The sequence below is a fragment of the Lipotes vexillifer genome, unplaced genomic scaffold, assembly GCF_000442215.2.
Source record: "Lipotes vexillifer unplaced genomic scaffold, Lipotes_vexillifer_v1.1 scaffold408, whole genome shotgun sequence".
Classification (NCBI taxonomy): Eukaryota; Metazoa; Chordata; class Mammalia; order Artiodactyla; family Lipotidae; genus Lipotes; species Lipotes vexillifer.
In genome coordinates this window covers 287027-305460 of record NW_006787469.1, presented here as the reverse complement: position 1 = coordinate 305460, position 18434 = coordinate 287027, and the positions used below count along the sequence as shown (strand labels likewise).

Below are 18434 nucleotides of genomic sequence, written 5' to 3'. Positions count from 1 at the left end.
AATGTCGCGGGGGAGGGGAAGAAAAGAGGAGGGAGGACCTGAGGAAGATTTGGACAGATAACAATGCAATATTACTTTTTATGTGGCTACTGTTGTTGATTATTTGTGTCAATTTCCCTTCTGATTGCACTTACGAATAAGAGGTAGTTGTTTTTCTTAATCTTAATTCTAATGGGATATACAATAAAATGCTTTTTCTAAAACATATTATTCAAGACACAAAAAGGTACATAAAAATCAGGTACTATGTCTGGGTAATGAGATTCTGAATTATTCGGACTTTCTATTTTCTGTAATTTCCAAACTTGTATTATGATATGTATTACTTTTAATAACAAGAAAAAAATTAACAAAAATGCATTATCTAAAATAAACTAATTGTATACCTAAGCATGTGTAGTCCCAAAAATGTGTGATGCAATATCCCACCACCTGGAACATCCTTATTCTTTTTTTTTTAATACATCTTTATTAGAGTATAATTGCTTCACAATGCTGTTAGTTTGTTGTAAAACAAAGTGAATCAGCCACATGCATACATATATCCCCATATCCCCTCCCTCGAGGCTCCCTCCCACCCTCCCTATCGCACCCCTCTAGGTCATCGCGAAGCCCCAAGCTGATCTCCCTGTGCTATGCAGCTGCTTCCCCCTAGCTATCTATTTTACATTTGGTAGTGTATATATGTCAATGCTACTCTCACTTCACCCCAGCTTCCCCCTCACCCCTGTGTCCTCAAGTCCATTCTCTATGTCTACATCTTTATTCCTGCTCTGTCACTGGGTTCATTAGTACCTTTTTTTTTTTTTTTTTTTAGATTCCATACATATGCGTTAGCATACGGTATTTGTTTTTCTTTTTCTGACTCACTTCACTCTGTATTACAGGTCCATCCACACCACTACAAATAACTCAATTTTGTTTCTTTTTATGGCTGAGTAATATTCCATTGTATATGTGTGCCACATCTTTATCCATTCATCTGTAAATGGGACATTTAGGTTGCTTCCATGTCCTGGTTATTGTAAACAGTGCCACAATGAACACTGTGGTACATATCTCTTTTTGAATTATGGTTTTCTCAGGGTATATGCCCAGTAGTGGGATTGCTGGGTCATATGGTAGTTCTATTTTTAGTTTTTTATGGAACCTCCATACTGTTCTCCATAGTGGTTGTATCAATTTACATTCCCACCAACAGTGCAGGAGGGTTCCCTTTTCACCACACCCTTTCCAGCATTTATTGTTTCTAGATTTTTTGATAATGACCATTCTGACCAGTGTGAGGTGATATCTCATTGTAGTTTTGATTTGTATTTCTCTAATAATTAGTGATGTTGAGCATCTTTTCATGTGCCTCTTGGCCATCTGTATGTCTTCTTTGGTGAGATGTCTATTTAGGTCCCCCCTTTTTTTTTTTTTTTTTTTTTTTTTTTTTGATACTGCTCTCCTACACTGACTCTGGGCTTGGCCATGTGACCTACTTTGGCCAACGCCGCCCATATTTTAATAGTTAGTTTTTTTGATATTGAGCTCTATGAGCTGTTTGTATATTTTGGAGATTAATCCTTTGTCCCTTGATTTGTTTGCAAATATTTTCTCCAATTCTGAGGGTTGTCTTTTCGGCTTGTTTATGGTTCCCTTTGCTGTGCAAAAGCTTTTAAATTTAATTAGGTCCATCTGTTTATTTTTGTTTTTATTTTCATTACTCTAGGAGGTGGATCAAAAAAGATCTTGCTGTGGTTTATGTCAAAGAGTGTTTTTCCTATGTTTTCCTCTAAGAGTTTTATAGTGTCTGGTCTTACATTTAGGTCTTTAGTCCATTTGGAGTTTATTTTTGTGTATGGTGTTAGGTAGTATTCTGAGTTCATTCTTCTACAGGTAGCTGTCCAGTTTTCCCAGAACCACTTATTGAAGAGGCTGTCTTTTCTCCACTGTATGTTTGTGCCTCCTTTGTCATAGATTAGTTGAGCACAGGTGCGTGGGTTCATCTCTGGGCTTTCTATCCTGTACCATTGATCTATATTTCTGTTTTTGTGCCAGTACCATACTGTCTTGATTACTGTGGCTTTGCAGTATAGTTTGAATTTGGGAGCCTGATTACTCCAGCTCTGTTTTTCTTTCTCAAGATTGCTTTGGCTATTTGGGGGCTTTTGTGTTTCCATACTAATTGTAAAACTTTTTGTTCTTGTTCTGTGAAGAACGCCATTCATAGTTTGACAGAGGTTGCATTGAATCTGTAGATTGCTTTGGGTAGCATAGTCATTTTCACAGTCTTGATTCTTCCAATCCAAGAACATGGTCTGTTTCTCCATCTGTTTATGTCATCTTTGATTTCTTTCATCAGTGTTTTATAGTTTTCTGAGTACAAGTCTTCACCTCCTTAGGTAGGTTTATTCCCAGGTATTTTATTCTTTTTGTTGCAATGGTAAATGGGATTGTTTCCTTAATTTCTCTTTCTGATCTTTCATTATTAGTGTATAGAAATGCCACAGATTTCCATGTATTAATTTTGTATCCTTACCAAATTCATTGATTTGGTTCTAGTAGTTTTAGTAGTTCTAGAAGTTTTCTGGTGGCATCTTTAGGATTTTCTATGTATAGTATCATGTCATCTGCAAACAGTGACAGTTTTACTTCTTCTTTTCTAATTTGTATTCCTTTTATTTCTTTTTCTTCTCTGATTGCCGTGGCTAAGACTTCCAAAACTGTGTTAAGTAAGAGTGGCAAGAGTGGACATCCTTGTCCTCTTCCTGATCTTAGTGGAAATGCTTTCAGTTTTTCACCATGTAGTATGATGTTTGATGTGGGTTTGTCATATATGGCCTTTATTATGTTGAGGTAGGTTCCCTCTATGCCCACTTTCTGGAGAGTTTTTATCATAAATCAGCGTTGAATTTTGTCAAAAGCTTTTTCTGCATCTTTGAGATGATCATATGGTTTCTATTCCTTAATCTGTTAATATGGTGTATCACATTAATTGATTTGTGTACATTGAAGAATCTGTGCCATCCCTGGGATAAACCCCACTTGGTCATGGTGTATGATCCTTTTAATATGTTGTTTGCTAGTATTTTGTTCAGGATTTTTGCATCTATGTTCATTGGTGATATTGGTCTATACTTTTCTTTTTTTGTGATATCTTTTTCTGATTTTGGTACCAGGGTGATGGTGCCCTCGTAGAATGAATTTGGGAGTGGTCCTCCGTTTGCAATTTTTTGGAAGAGTCTGAAAAGGATTGGTTTTAGCTCTTCTCTAAATATTTGATAGAATTCGCCTGTGAAACCATCTGGTCCTGGACTTTTGTTTGTTGGAAGATTTCTAACTACAGTTTCAATTTCATTACTTGTGATAGGTCTATTTATATTTTCTAATTCTTCCTGGTTCAGTCTTAGAAAATTGTACCTTTCCCAAATTTGTCCATTTTTTCCAGGTTGTCCATTTTATTGGCATCGAGTTGCTTGTAGTAGTCTCTTAGGATATTTTGTATTTCTGCAGTGTCTGTTGTAACTTCTCCTTTTTCATTTCTAATTTTATTGACTTGAGTCCTCTCCCTCTTTTTCTTGATGAGTCTTGCTAATGGTTTATCAATTTTGTTTATCTTCTCAAAGAACCAGCTTTTAGTTTTATTGGTATTTACTATTGTTTTCTTTGTTTCTATTTCATTTATTTCTGCTCTGATCTTTATGATTTCTTTCCTTCTACTGACTCTGGGTTTTCTTTGTTCTTCTTTCTCTAGTTGCTTTAGGTGTAGGGTTAGATTGTTTATTTGAGATTTTTCTTGTTTCTTGAGGTGAGATTGAATTGCTATAAACTTCCTTCTTAGAACTGCTTTTGCTGCATCCCATAGGTTTTGGGTCGTTGTGTTTTCGTTGTCATTTGTTTCTATGTATTTTTTTATTTCTTCTTTGATTTCTTCAGTGATCTCTTGGTTATTTAGTAGTGCACTGTTTAGCCTCCATGTATTCATGTCTTTTACAGTTTTTTTCCTGTAACTGATTTCCAATCTCATAGCGTTGTGGTCAGAAAAGATGCTTGATACAATTTCAATTTTCTTAAATTTTCCGAGGCTTGATTTGTGACCCAAGATGTGATCTATCCTCGAGAATGTTCCATGTGCACTTGAGAAGAAACTGTATTCTGCCACTTTTGGGTAGAATGTTCTATAAATATCAATTAAATCTACCTGGTCTATTGTGTCATTTAAAGCTTTGTTTCCTTATTTATTTTCTGTTTGGATGATCTGTCCATTGGTTTAAGTGGGGTGTTAAAAGTCCCCTACTATTATTGTGCTGCTGTCGATTTCCCCTTTCATGGTTGTTAGCATTTGCCTTATGTACTGAGGTGCTCCTATGTTGGGTGCATAAACATTTATAATTGTTATATCTTTTTATTGGATTGATCCCTTGATCATTATGTAGTGTCCTTCCTTATCTCTTATAACCGTCTTTATTTTAAAGTCTATTTTACCTGATACGAGTATTGCTACTCCAGCTTTCTTTTGATTTCCATTTGCATGGAGTATCTTTTTCCATCCCTTCATTTTCAGTCTGTATGTGTCCCTAGGTTTGAAGTGGGTCTCCTGTAGACAGCATATATATGGGTCTTGTTTTTGTATCCATTCAGCCAGTCTGTGTGTTTTGGTTGGAGCATTTAATCCATTTACATTCAAGGTTATTATCAATATGTATGCTCCTTTACCATTTTCTTAATTGTTTTGGTGTGTTTTTGTGGGTCTTTTTCTTCCCTTGTGTTTCCTGCCTAGAGAAGTTTCTTTAGCATTTGCTGTAAAGCTGGTTTGGTGGTGCTGAATTCTCTTAGTTTTTGCTTTTCTGAAAAGCTTTTGATTTCTCTGTTGAATCTGAATGAGATCCTTGCTGGGTAGAGTAATCTTTTTTTTTGTTTTTTTTTTTTTTTGCAGTACGTGGGCCTCTCACTGTTGTGGCCTCTCCCATTGCAGAGCACAGGCTCCGGACGTGCAGGCTCAGCGGCCATGGCTCACGGGCCCAGACGCTCCACAGCATGTGGGATCTTCCCGGACCAGGGCACGAACCCGTGTCCCCTGCATCGGCAGGCGGACTCTCAACCACTGCGCCACTAGGGAAGCCCCTAGCGTAATCTTGATTGTAGGTTTTTCTCTTTCATGACTTTAAGTATACCCTGCCACTCCCTCCTGGCCTGCAGAGTTTCTGCTGAAAAATCAGCTGATAACCTTATGGGGATTCCTTTGTATGTTATTTTTTATTTTTCCCTTTGCTGCTTTTAATATTTTTTCTTTGAATTTAATTTTTGTTATTTTGATTAATATCTACCTTGGTGTGTTTCTCCTGGGGTTTATTCTCTGTGTTTCCTGGACTTGGGTGACTATTTCCTTTCCCATGTTAGGGAAATTTTCCACTATAATCTCTTCAAACATTTTCTCAGACCCTTTCTTTTTCTCTTCTTCTTCTGGGACCCCTATAATTTGACTGTTCGTGTGTTTAGTGTTCTCCCAGAGGTCTCTGCGATTGTCTTCAATTCTTTTCATTCTTTTTTCTTTATTCTGTTCCTCAGCAGTTATTTCCACTACTTTGTCTTCCAGCTCACTTATTCTTTCTTCTGCCACAGTTATTCTGTTATTGACTCCTTCTAGTGTATTTTTCATCTCAAGTTATTGTGTTGTTCATCACTGTTTGTTTGTTTTTTAGTTCTTCTAGATCTTTGTTAAACATTTCTTGTATTTTCTCAATCCATGCCTCCATTCTATTTCCATGATTCTGGATCATCTGTACTATCATTACTCCGAATTGTTTTTCAGGTAGATTGCCTATTTCCTCTTCATTTATTTGGTCTTGTAGGTTTTTACCTGCTCCTTCATCTGTGATATGTTTTTTTGCTGTCTCTCTTTTTTTTTTTTTTTTTGGATGGTTGGGATTGTGTTCCTGTCCTACTGGTTGGTTGGCCTGAGGCTTCCAACAGTGGAGTTTGTAGGCTGTTGGGTAGACCTGGGTCTCGGTGCCGAGATGAGGACCACCGGGAGATCTCTGATGAACAGTCCTTGGGGTTTGAGGTTCTCTGTTATTCCAGTGGTTTGGACTCGGAGCTCCCACCACAGGAGCTTTGGCTTGACGGCCCCCAGCTCATGAACCAAGATCCCACATGCCGCATGGGGTGGCAAAAAAAAAGAACAATAACAAAGAGTAAAAAATAAAATTAGACTAGGAAACTAACAGATATGTTAGAAGACTATAAAAAAATAAAAATATAGATGAAACAACAACCGGAAGGTAAAACAGAACCACAATAACTTAAAAAAAAGGTGGAAAAAGCCTTAGCTGTGGTGGGCAGGACCTAGGGAGGGGTGGGGTTTGGGCAGTGGGTGGGGCCTATGCTTAGGACCCACAGGGCTGGAAAAGGCTCTGGGGGGTGTGGGGCTTAGGCTCAATGGAACAGAAGGGGTCCAGGCGTGCCTCTGGTCTCAGAGGGTGGGAGACCCGGACTGGGAGCCCAGCAAGCTTTGTGGGCCCTAGTGGGTGAGGCAAACACCCTCTGCTCCTCTCCCACTCCTGCTCCTCCGGTCCTGGAGGGCCCCTCCTGCCTGCCTCTCCTGTTCTCCCCCAGGAGGGCCTCCCTCCTATGCCCCCAGGACCCACGTGGCCTGGAGGGTTCTTTGGAGGGCAGGTGACCTGACCTGGGAGCTCAGCAGGTTTCCCAGGCTTGAGTGGGCAGGGAAATACCCTTATTCTTTATAGCAATCATTCATCTGACATAGACATAATGCCTTAGGGAAGCACCCCTCCTCTTATCCTTAGCACAAATGCAATCAATAGCTTTATCATATTTATCTCCACATGAAATCCCAGTTTTCCCTTTCAAAGAAAATGCAGGCAAAGTCCAGCCTTTGAAAAACAAGAACTATTTGCAATGTGATATTGAGGACTGAGAAGCCTGATTCCTTCTCAGTTAATAAATGGTAAATTAATGGATCAATAAAGCACTTAACCAGCAGAGCACAATGACAATGCTGGCTTTGCTGATCCAAAGATAGACTATTTATGGCAAAAGAAACTGCCTCCTTCAGTGATAAGTAGATACAATAGAGGAAAAGAAATGCACAGGTTCTAGATTTCTCTCCTCTTCTGGGGGTTTTTTAGCAGCATTGGTAGAGGGAAAAAAAAATTACATTGCACGCATCCTTTGGAGAACAGAACCAAAAATAGAAAGATCAAATAAAGAGAATTAGTTGAAGAAACTTCAGAGTTTTAGGCTGCTTTCACCACTTATAAGATACTAGGATGACTCAGGAGTGCCCCTTGGTTGGCTACCCCAGGGGACCTGAGGCAGTGTGAGGCAGCATGGTTGCTCAGCCACTGTGCTGCCTGATACCAATGTCATTTCTTCCAGGTGCTCATCAGCCCACAAGGTAAACTGGCAATGTCTAAGCTTCTCGATGCCTCCTAAAAAGCTCAATAAAAAAGGTAAGCAACATTTCCTTTTTGCCATAACAGGACAAAGCATCATAAAGGAAATAGAAGTTCTATTAACATAGAAGTAACGTTGAATACAATACAAGAATGAAGAAAAATGCGATAATTATAAGCAAACGCAGCGTGTCACTGAGGTACATGTAAAACCACTTTCATTTACATGATGCTTTACAATTTACAAAACATTCTCACAATTACCTCATTAAAATCTTAACAACACTGTGGGGTAGGCATTTTCACCATTTCACAGAAAAGAAAACAGGTTTAGAAAGGCCATACAAATGGTGTGTAGCAAAGCACCAACTGAAACAGCTCTTTTAAGTGCCATTTCCACCATGTTAGAGTTACAGCCAGTCAGCAGGTGTTGAGCTGCACCCCACAGGCCTGCAAGCCCTGTATTTGCCAAGCCTCAAGACTGAAGAAAGAACCAAGAGGCAGTGACAGAGACATCGGTGGTTTATTGGAAAGGGAACCTTACATGTCGGCAGCAAAAGGGTCCTGGAGCAACACCCACCGGTGTATGGCAGACAGCAGGCAGGTCATGGCAGCAATCTTCACTACTAGGGGAAGAAGGAGGCTACCACTGATAGGGGAAATTGATGTCAGCTTGGCTCATCAGTTACCAGAGAAACCAGCAAATGGGGCACGTCCCTCACAGCCCCTCAGATTAATGACCATCACAAGAGCTGATGTTTCCCTTTAATAAACTAGCAGGTGGAGCTGTTCTGGCCTAAGAACTAGAATCACAAGCTGGGCCAGGGGGCAAGGCCATCCATGTGAGCAGGGTGTAGATGAAGCAGGGACTGGTCGAGGAGGGGATGTACAGAGAGCAAGAGAACAGCCATCTTGAGTGGTCTGACCATATACCAGGCAAGGCAAAAACAGTATAAAGTTAAAATTATCCTTGAAAGCTTCTTAAGATGCCCATAAATAAAGTACAGGATAGTAGTTGTACTAGATGCAAAATAGCTAGATTTTTTTCTCCAGCATTGGGAGAGACTTCTATTTCTTCAGATTAATGTGAATGAAGCTATCTACATTTAGGGGTTATATTGTGCCCCCCAAATTACTGTCCTTTTAAACATTAGAATCATAGTCAGTGCAGCCTGATTGCTGTGAATGAGAAAAAGAGTGAGGGAACAACAGATTCACAAAGGCACACAGGGCATGGCTGAGCCAAAGGGCAAGCAGAATCACAGACACGTTAAAATTGTTCCATCTCCTGCATGTGCAGCTGAATTTAAGTGAGTCAAGTAAACATGGATGTTCTGTGACTCTACTGTATTCTATATAGTTATATCAAATACCCATTCATTGACTCAGACATACACTGAATGCCTACTACGCTGGGTGCTAGGAGTGCAAGAGTGAACAAAACAGTTTTGTCTTCAGAGAGTTTGCATTTAACAGAAGCAATAATCAGATTAAGCAGATTTCATTCAATTTGGCAAACTTTTATTAAATGCCTATCATTGTGCTAACTTCTTGAGAAAACTGAGATAAATGTGCAAGGTACTGGCTCTAATGGAATTTATTTAGTAAAGAGAAAACAAAGTACCGCTATAAGAGTTTAGCATAAGAAATCACTCCTGTCTGAAAGGAATCAGAGGAGACTGTGGCATCTGAGTCAGGCCTTCAATTTCATAAGACAAGCAGTGTTATGAAACAAAGGCATACCAGGGAGGACAAGGTGGAAGAAGTGCTAGGAGTCCAATTTGACTGCACTGAGGGATACTTATGGAACACATAAGTACAACTGAGAATGAAAGGAGATAATTAAAAGAGGGAAAGCAAGAATTCATCCACTTCTCTCCATCTCCACTGCTTATATCCAAGTCAAGACCATCATCATTCCTTGCCTAGGAAGATGCTATCTCCCAGCCTCTCTTGCAGTTAGAATTGAGCCAATGTGAATGGGTTCTGGTCACAGAGGTATATGCCCAAGTGTTTAGATCACTTCCAGGCCTGGTCTGAAACCCCTAAACGATCATCCATACTCGCTCTTCCCTTTCCTGATGACTGTAAAGGCCATGGATTAAAGACAGCAGTGTCAGAATATGGGTGGAGGCTGGAGTTCAAGATACCACTTGAGAGTTGCCCAGGAGAGAGCCCAACTTAACTACACTGTTTTGTGAGCAAAAAATAAACCTTTGTGGTGTTAAGACACTGATTTTTAAAATATTTCTCTCTTTCTAAGGCATAGCTCAGCCTCTCTTAATACCTTCCTAAGTAGTCTCTAATTCTCTGCTTCATTTGAACACACACAACTACAAAAGCAATCCTCTTCAAACACAAATTGGATCACCATGCTCCTGTTTATTAGACTCCAAGGCTTCCTGTTGCACTAGAATAAAATCAAACTCCTTAACAAGGCTGACAAGGCCCTGTATCACCTGGCCTCTGCCTTACTTTCCAATCTTGTCTCAAACCACTTTCTCCCCTCATTTGCTACATTCTAGCCACTTGTCTTCTTTCCGTTCTTTTCTCACATCAGAGCCTATGCTCATGGTCTTCTTTTTGCTTGTAACCTTTCTCTTGTCTTTGCTCTCCGCATGGCCAATACAGTCCCATTTTTTAGGGCTCAGCTGAAATGGCAGCTTAAGGGAGAGAGACCTTCCCTCACATTTTATTTTATGGGATCTTCCCCCTTGTTACTCTAGCTCAACCTCTTGTTTGTTTGCTTCACAAGCAGCCCATCTGTGCCTTCCGAAAATTTTAACTTTGTCATTATTAGAGTCAGGGGATCCTAAAACGGCTCTAAGTCCCCCAAAGCAAGAGGCAAGCCTGCTAAATTTTGATGTAATCTCTGTATAAATAGTCCCATTCCTAAACCTGGAAAGTATATTAACAAGATTAATGACATTTAGTTGGCTTTGGATTTCCTCACTCATATCCTCTGATTTTAGCAATGCTGTGTCAGTGTGTGAACTGGCTGATATACACATTTTAGTTTCAGGCTCACCAGTGCTGTGTATATTTATGGGTTTCATTAGTCTTCTCAATTTGCTAAATGATGTTTAACATAATCTGACACTCTAATAAAGATACCTTTTTTTGTTCTTATGTCAGGATCACGTGATCCTATTAGTTACTGACAATAATTTTTGATAATTTTTCATATAACTTTTTAGTTCTGTCCCTGAAATTTTATTAGCCACTCATTAGTATTTACTTAACAGTGCCTGCTGTGTTTGTGGCCACCTCTCTAAGGAAGCATGTTGGTAAACTAGAAAGAGCTTGGGACTTTTTGAATGATCAGAAATGGGTTCAGATACCACCTCTAGCATCACTAGTTTTCCCAGGCAACATGTCTAAATTAAGTTTTTGTAAGAGAGGGATAATACTACTACCCAGGTGTTATTGTGACAACACTGTGTATCATTACTGTGATAATAATGTGTAAAGGTACCAAGGGTTCTTCTTTATCTAATCTGATGCTGCTATCTTAGTTTCCCATTAACTAGTAACAGTGTCACCTACAGGAGGAGTCCTGTGGTGGAATTCAAGGTTGATAAGATTTTCCTAGGCACCCCTCAGAAATATCTCCCTTTCTCAAACCACTTTAAGAGGATTTATTTAAATTATAAGGTGGCAACAATAAGATTGAATGTTTTAATCACCACATTTCTGAAAATGTTGACCCAGCACTTTTTTTTAACTTTTAATTTGAAATAATTATAGATTCATAGGAAATTGTAAAAATAGTGCAAAGAAGTCTCCTTTACCCAGTTTGCCTCAACAGTAACATCTTAAATAACTAGAGTACAATGTCAAAAACAGGAAAATGACATTGCTACAACCCAGACAGTTTATCAAATTTCACCAGTTTTACATGTACTTGTGTGTGTATAGTTCTATACAATTTTATCACCAGAGAAGATTCATGGCCCAGCACTCGTCTCTTATAGTTGATATACTCTTTCAAAATCTAATAACAAAAACAATCCACAGATTCTATATCTGAGGATTCAACCAACTAGATAAAAAATATTAAAAAATCCAGGAAGTTCCAAAAAGCAAAACTTACCAGAAACTATTTACATAGCATTTACACTATATTAGGTATTATAAGTAATGTAGAGATTACTTAAAGTATACAAGAGAATGTGCATAAGTTATATACAAATATTATGTCATTTTATATAAGGGACTTGAGAACCCATGATCCCCAGGGGTCCTGGAACCAATTCCCTGCAGATACTGAGGGCTGACTGTATTCATAATAAGATATCTGCTTTAATCTTGACTATAATTCTAACATCTTCACCTTTAGTTTAACAGACAGAAAACAGTATTTATGCACTCATGAGAGCTGATTTTTCTTATATTTCCTGAGTAGGAGATTATCAGGCAAAGTAAGATTCAATTCAATCTTCCTAACATTTGTTGAAAATTTAGGTGCCAGGCACAGTGCCAGGGTAGTATGGATTAAAAAAAAACAAAATAAGACATGTCTGTACCCCCAGGATCTAAAAGCCAGTAGGTAAGACAGACATACATAAGTACTAAGTATAAACTTGGGTGTAATTTCCCAAAACACCATAAAGCTTTCCAAAAGCAAGTGTCAGCCTTTATTCAACCTGAGACATGCATAAAAGATTCCCGGTAGAGAGCAAACAGCTCTCCTCTCTAGGTCTGCACATGCTGTCAGAGTGAGCACGAGCAGGTTACTGGTAATGTGCTGGCCATGTGCAACTTGTTAAGATAATGTTCTCTGGCAAGAAACTATGATGTTTAAGGATTCACAAACACAGACATTCACAGTGAAAGTGGCTTTGGAAAACAGCATCATTTAACACTTTGATTATAAAATATATTTACTTTGGTCTTGTCTCAGAATATATAAAGTTGGAGACATACAGTTATTTGACCTTTTATAACACTAGGGAAGCAGTCACACTAAGTACTGGTATGCTTGCTGTTGGAGGAGGTTTGTTGTTGTTGTTAACTACACTGGTTGTTCCATAAGGAATTTAAAATTCTAAAAGAACAGTAATTAAAGTCATATTCAGAATTCCAAACTGTAAAATTAACCATCAGTTCACAAGAACATTCAGATTCAAAGTAGAGGGGACTTCCCTGGTGGCACAGTGGTTAAGACTGCGCTCCCAATGCAGAGGGTCCAGGTTTGATCCCTGGTCAGGGAACTAGATCCCACATGAATGCCACAACTAAGAGTTCACATGCTGCAACTAAGGAGCCCGCATGCCGCAACTAAGACCTGGCGCAACCACATAAATAAATAAAATAAAAATTAAACAATGTAGAGTAATTTTTCTCAAAATGAAGACTGCAGCAGAGCATTGTGAGGAAAGCAAGAGACAGAAACTGCAAAGGTCAGATCTTTTTGGAACCTGACATCACATTGATACTAGTCATCAGAATACAAAATCGTCACTTACGCCAACATCTTTTTCCCAATTATCCTTCTCCCAACTACCTGTCCTCTGCTCCCACTCACTGCTTACGGAAAATCAGAGAGCAAAAAAGAAGCAGATTATTTATAGAATCTGTGAAACAATGAAAATGTTATGCCTGCTCTCTCTCTTCCTAAAATAGGGAAATTACTATATTTTGTTTTGTTATCAGGTGACAGAAACACAGAGATTCTCCTTAGAGAATGTTCAACTGAAAAACCTGAGAACAATACTTTGTTAATTTAAATTAAATTAATTATAGGTCTAAGTTTCAAACTTTAGCTGGTGAACATTAGTCTTCTTTAGATTGTAGGCATAACTAAGCAGAGAATGTAATTAAAATTTTTTTTGCTATGTAAACTTTAATATTCACATGCAAACTGTCAACCAAAAAATTATTAGCAAGATGAGAAAGTTGTAACAATTCCTAGCTCCTCCTGAATCTAGGCTTACAAGCAAAATTTCATTATTTTATTGCAAGTAACATGAACTCCTACATTTTAAAAAGCCCATATAAATGAGAACATATTCCAAAGTGACTCATATACAATGTATTTCCTCCATTTGTTAGCCTATACAGTTTATAACTCAAATAGCCATATAGAAAAGAATAACACAGGCTCACCTACTTAAGGTCTCTAAGGACCCAAGGCTGTATGTTGCCTCTCTGCTTTATATTCTGTACATATTATACAAAAGCTGCATTTTCACAAAGAACTAGTTATTATATGCAAAAAAGTTCACTGTGCTGTAGACAATCTTTTAGTCTTTTGACACTGACAACACTTTAGAATATGAAACTTTCATTAACAGGCAGTAAAGCCTATATGTTGCCCTTTGTAGATAAAAATGATACACTAATATATATTTATTATTATTATTATTAATCAATGTGTGCCTTGCATTTATATTTTCAGTGGTAGTGATTATCTCGCATTAAGCTCTGACCAAGTTCCCCCTGAGAGCAACAGAATCTTCTGATATCCAGCTGGTTGGGGTTAGGGATGCAATTTGTGGTAATCCTAATCACCCTTGTAAGGCCTTATTAACTGATGCTCTGAGGAAATGTTTCACTCACCACAGACAAAACGGAGCCAGTGATCTTCACTGACTGCTGTCCCATAGCATATTAACATACAATATGCAGCCCTCAAGCCCTCGACAGACACATTACCTAGTTCGACATTTCCTTCTGGTCAATAAATTAGCTATAGGATTTTCATAATTTGAACTATCAGCAATTCTATACACCAGAAGAACCACAGCAGGAACAGTTTAAATGTTACATGATGAACAAACCTAAAACTCTAATGAAGTATGTTCGTCCAGAAGGGAGGAAACACACACACGTGCGCTCATGTGCAGACGTGGACACTGTCATCATCAGTCAATTTAACCACATTTCTCAGGATGTATTAAAATAGTATTATTCTAGGGACTTCCCATACTCATTTACAACACCCTCAACAGTACAATGAGTGAAGACAGACTAAATGAGTGAGAAGAATTAACCCACAGAACTCACAAAGATGATTACCTGGTAGTCTGGTTTTGTAAAATAATCCAAAGAGGAGATGTGGTCCAGAAATATGCTGAATTCTGGAGGGAGATGTTTCAACATAAGCCTGTGGTCATACCTCTCCTTAATAGAGCCCACTTGTTCCTGGGAAGTAAAGAGAAAAGGAACCGAAGTCAATTTCTCTTGGCAGCTACACATTAAGAGCCTCTCAGTAACAGTCTCAAGGGTATGTACTACAGAATGAGACAGTGGGTAATTAAGCATAAAGCAAGAACTGAGCTCTTACTAATAGCTAACAGCTTAATGCACACTGCTTTAAGGCGGCAGGGGGAGGCGACTGTAGTGCAGAACCAAAGGGGTAACACAGTTCTGCATCAGTGAACACATAGCTCCCCAAAAGAAAGAGCTGACCTTAAATTTGGTCTACTTTTCTTTATCAACACATGCATTTATAGTTTTCAAATTGAACAATATGTGACAATTAAAAACTAAAAGCCTAATTGACTTACAAAAAAGAAAAAAAGAGAACTAGTAAAAATAAAACCTAAGAGGGAGGGCTAGAAGTCAAATTAGAAATGACAATTGTACTTAAATTAGTATCTATTCTCCACGTACATAAAAAAAGTCATAACATTAATTACATCTCTAATAACAGCACATAGAAAGAAAAATATACATATTGGGATATAGTGAAAATGTTTGTAACTTTTAATTCTTATGCATAAGCATAATCTCAACAAAAACACCTACCCAGAAATTTTTACTCCTTCCCCTACCAAAACTAACATTTCCATTTCTTTTTTAAAGGCTTTATTATTTTTTGTAATACTTATTTATTTCTTTGGCTGTGCCGGGTCTTAGTTGTGGCATGTGGGATCTTTAGTTGCAGCATGCAGGCTCTTAGCTGTGGCATGTGGGATCTAGTTCCCTGACCAGGGATCGAACCTGGGCCCCCTGAATTGGGAGCATGGAGTCTCTTTGTTTTTTGGTTTTTTTGGCGGTACGCAGGCCTTTCACTGTTGTGGCCTCTCCCATTGCAGAGCACAGGCTCTGGACGCGCAGGCTCAGTGGCCATGGCTCACGGGCCTAGCCGCTCCACGGCATGTGGGATCTTCCTGGACCGGGGCACGAACCCGCATCCCCTGCATTGGCAGGCGGACTCTCAACCACTGCGCCACCAGGGAAGCCCGGGGAGCATGGAGTCTTAACCACTGAACCACCAGGGAAGTCCTAACATTTTCATTTCCAAAATTACCTTGTCCTTTATTTTTCTCCAAGGCAGCTGACCAACCACAAATTCCACCAACATGTAGAATAAGGACCAAAGGTCATCATGTCTTCCCATTTCCTTCATAAGCAAAAGAGAATGCAGTCACATTACATTACCACTCCTTGTGAGTACATTACATTGTCTAAGGCCTAACTATTGTGTTTCATTTTCCTATAAAACTATCGGTAGGTATATCTATGTACCTGTATAGCTATACAGCAATCTACATGACATAACAGATATACTGAAAAACTTTTGATACAAAGAACATCCCAAAACCCAGAAATGCTGGAAATAATTAAGAGCCCATTAATTAATAAATGAGTTCACTAATTAGTAAAGGAAGGTGGTTGCCAAGGGCTTTGAGGAAGGGGGAAAGGGGAATTAGTGTTTAGTGGGTGCAGAATTTCAATGTTGCAAAATGAAAAAGTTCTAGAAATCTGTTGCACAATAATATGAATATACTTAACACTACTGAATTGTATACCTAAAAATGGTTAAGGTGGTAAATTTAATGTTATGTGGGTGTTTTTTTTGTTTGTTTTTTTTTTTTTTTGCAGTACGTGGGCCTCTCACTGTTGTGGCCTCTCCCGTTGCGGAGCACAGGCTCGGGACGCGCAGGCCCAGCGGCCATGGCTCACGGGCCCAGCTGCTCCACGGTATGTGGGATCTTCCCGGACCGGGGCACGAACCCGTGTCCCCTGCATCAGCAGGCGGACTCTCAACCACTGCGCCACCAGGGAAGCCCTGTTATGTGTTTTTTACTACAATAATTAAAAAAAAAAAAAAAAAGAAAAAGCAAAGGAAATCTTAAGAGCCAAAATTAAAAGAAAGCTGGAAACATGAGAAGCAACCTAATACTGAAGCTCTGGCTTTGGCTGTTTTGTGGGCATCTGTCATAGGTTTACCAACATGGGTTTTATCAATCATGAAGGGGACAGGTGTAAAAGCATTGAGCCTACACAAGACAGGATTTGTAACTTCCCCACCTCTACCCCCAACATATAGCTAGGACCCTCAAAGGACTATCTTTAGTGCAGTATTTGGTACGTATGTTATACTACAATAATTTTTTCTGTAAAATTTGACCACTATCAAAAAGATAAAGTGAGTGGTTAAAAAACATTTGCCCTGAGAATTTGTTACCATAGGACTACCCCTCACTCAGATCTGGCGTTTAAATTTATATTGTTTGTGTGGTCCAGGAAACCAGGCCCAGAAATTAAGTGTTTTCTGGGTGATCCTGTCCTATAGTAATGACAGATGCAAATGAAAATCCTCTCAAGATACCCTTAAATTCAGACCTCACTGAATTCCTAGAGATAAAGCCCCACCAAATATAAGTTCATTACTTGAAATTATAAAATATATTAGAAAGCAAGCTACCATAAACTAACGGCAAGAAAAACTACAAAGAGCAGAATTAGATATCCAAGAATTTCAGAATGGAATTATAAGATATAGAATATGAAATAAGATATTTAAAATGTTTAAAAAATAGAATCAAAGTCACAAGAAAGGAAGCATATTCTCTCCTTCCAAATAAAAAGACCAATTAGATTTAGAAATAAAAAGCACAAATATGTAATTAGAAACTCAATGGTTAGGGAATTCCCTGGTGGTCCAGTGGTTAGGTGCTTTCACTGCCAAGGGCCTGGGTTCAATCCCCGGTTGGGGAACTAAGATCCCACAAGCTGCGTGGCGTGGCCAATACACCACCACCACCAACAACAACAACAAAAACCCACACTCAATGGACAAGGTTAAAAGCTGATCAAGCACACCAGAAAAAAAGAATTAATGAACTGGAAGACAGATCTGAAGAAATTATCTAGAATGCAAAAAAGAGACCAAAAGAGAAAATCTGAGAGTGAACTTAAAAGGCATGGAAGACATAACAAGAAAGTTTAATATGCATCAATTTGGAGATATGAAAATAAAGGTACAGAGAGAAAGGAAATGAGGCAACATTTAAACAAGCAATGTCTGAGAATCTTCCAGAATAGATGAAAGATGTGAATGTTCAGGAAGCAAAACAAATCTCAAAACAAAGTAAATATAAAGAAATCCACACCAAGGCACATGCAGGACACCAAAGACAAAGAGAAGATATCAAAAGTAGTCAAGAAAAAAAAGACAAATTAAATACAAAGTAACAACAATACATGGACAAAGATCTCAGTAGCAACCATAGAACCAGAAGAAAGTAAAATAATTTCTTCAAAGTATTGACATAAAACAAATATTAACAAAGGATTAAAATGAAGGAAAACAATGGATGAAGTAAACAGAATTCGTCAAGTATTTTGAGAAGTCCTTGTATTGTTTGGGAATTATTTACATTAAAAGTTTAAGATTCTCTAAATAAACTTGCTTTTACTTAAAAATAAAAAAGTTTAAGATTTAGGTACCCAAAAAATAGAAATGCAGTGTATTAAGTTTAGAAATTATCCAATCATGGTCGCAGAGTATGGAAGAAAGAAGTATATTTTAGAATTACCTGGGAATTCTTTTTAAATTAGACAAGACACTCTCAAGGTTCCACTAGCTGCACTCCTATGTCACCACATACACTGACAATCACTGTTGTGAAGCTGTGTTACTGAGTAAAGCATTCTACTCCTCAGGTGTGTTGGGAGCAGAAAAGAAGGGTAAGAACCACTGCTATACACTATCAAATTTCTCTACCAAGAATAATAAGCAGGTTAACAGAGCAACTGATAGAGCACTCTATGCTAGAAAGGCTTTTAGAAAATCTCTAC

At 38.5% G+C, this 18434-nt stretch overlaps 1 protein-coding gene across 1 annotated transcript in view; it reads right to left on the bottom strand.

Moving 5' to 3' along the window:
- Positions 1 to 18434, bottom strand: part of TTBK2 (tau tubulin kinase 2) — a 152124-nt gene that overhangs the window by 34892 nt on the left and 98798 nt on the right. Inside the window, exons 8-9 of the mRNA XM_007460122.1 lie at positions 15658 to 15750; positions 14421 to 14546 (exon numbers count right to left, since the gene is read on the bottom strand). Of these exons, the coding sequence (XP_007460184.1) occupies positions 14421 to 14546; positions 15658 to 15750 (219 nt within the window). The remainder of the gene's footprint in view (positions 1 to 14420; positions 14547 to 15657; positions 15751 to 18434) is intronic.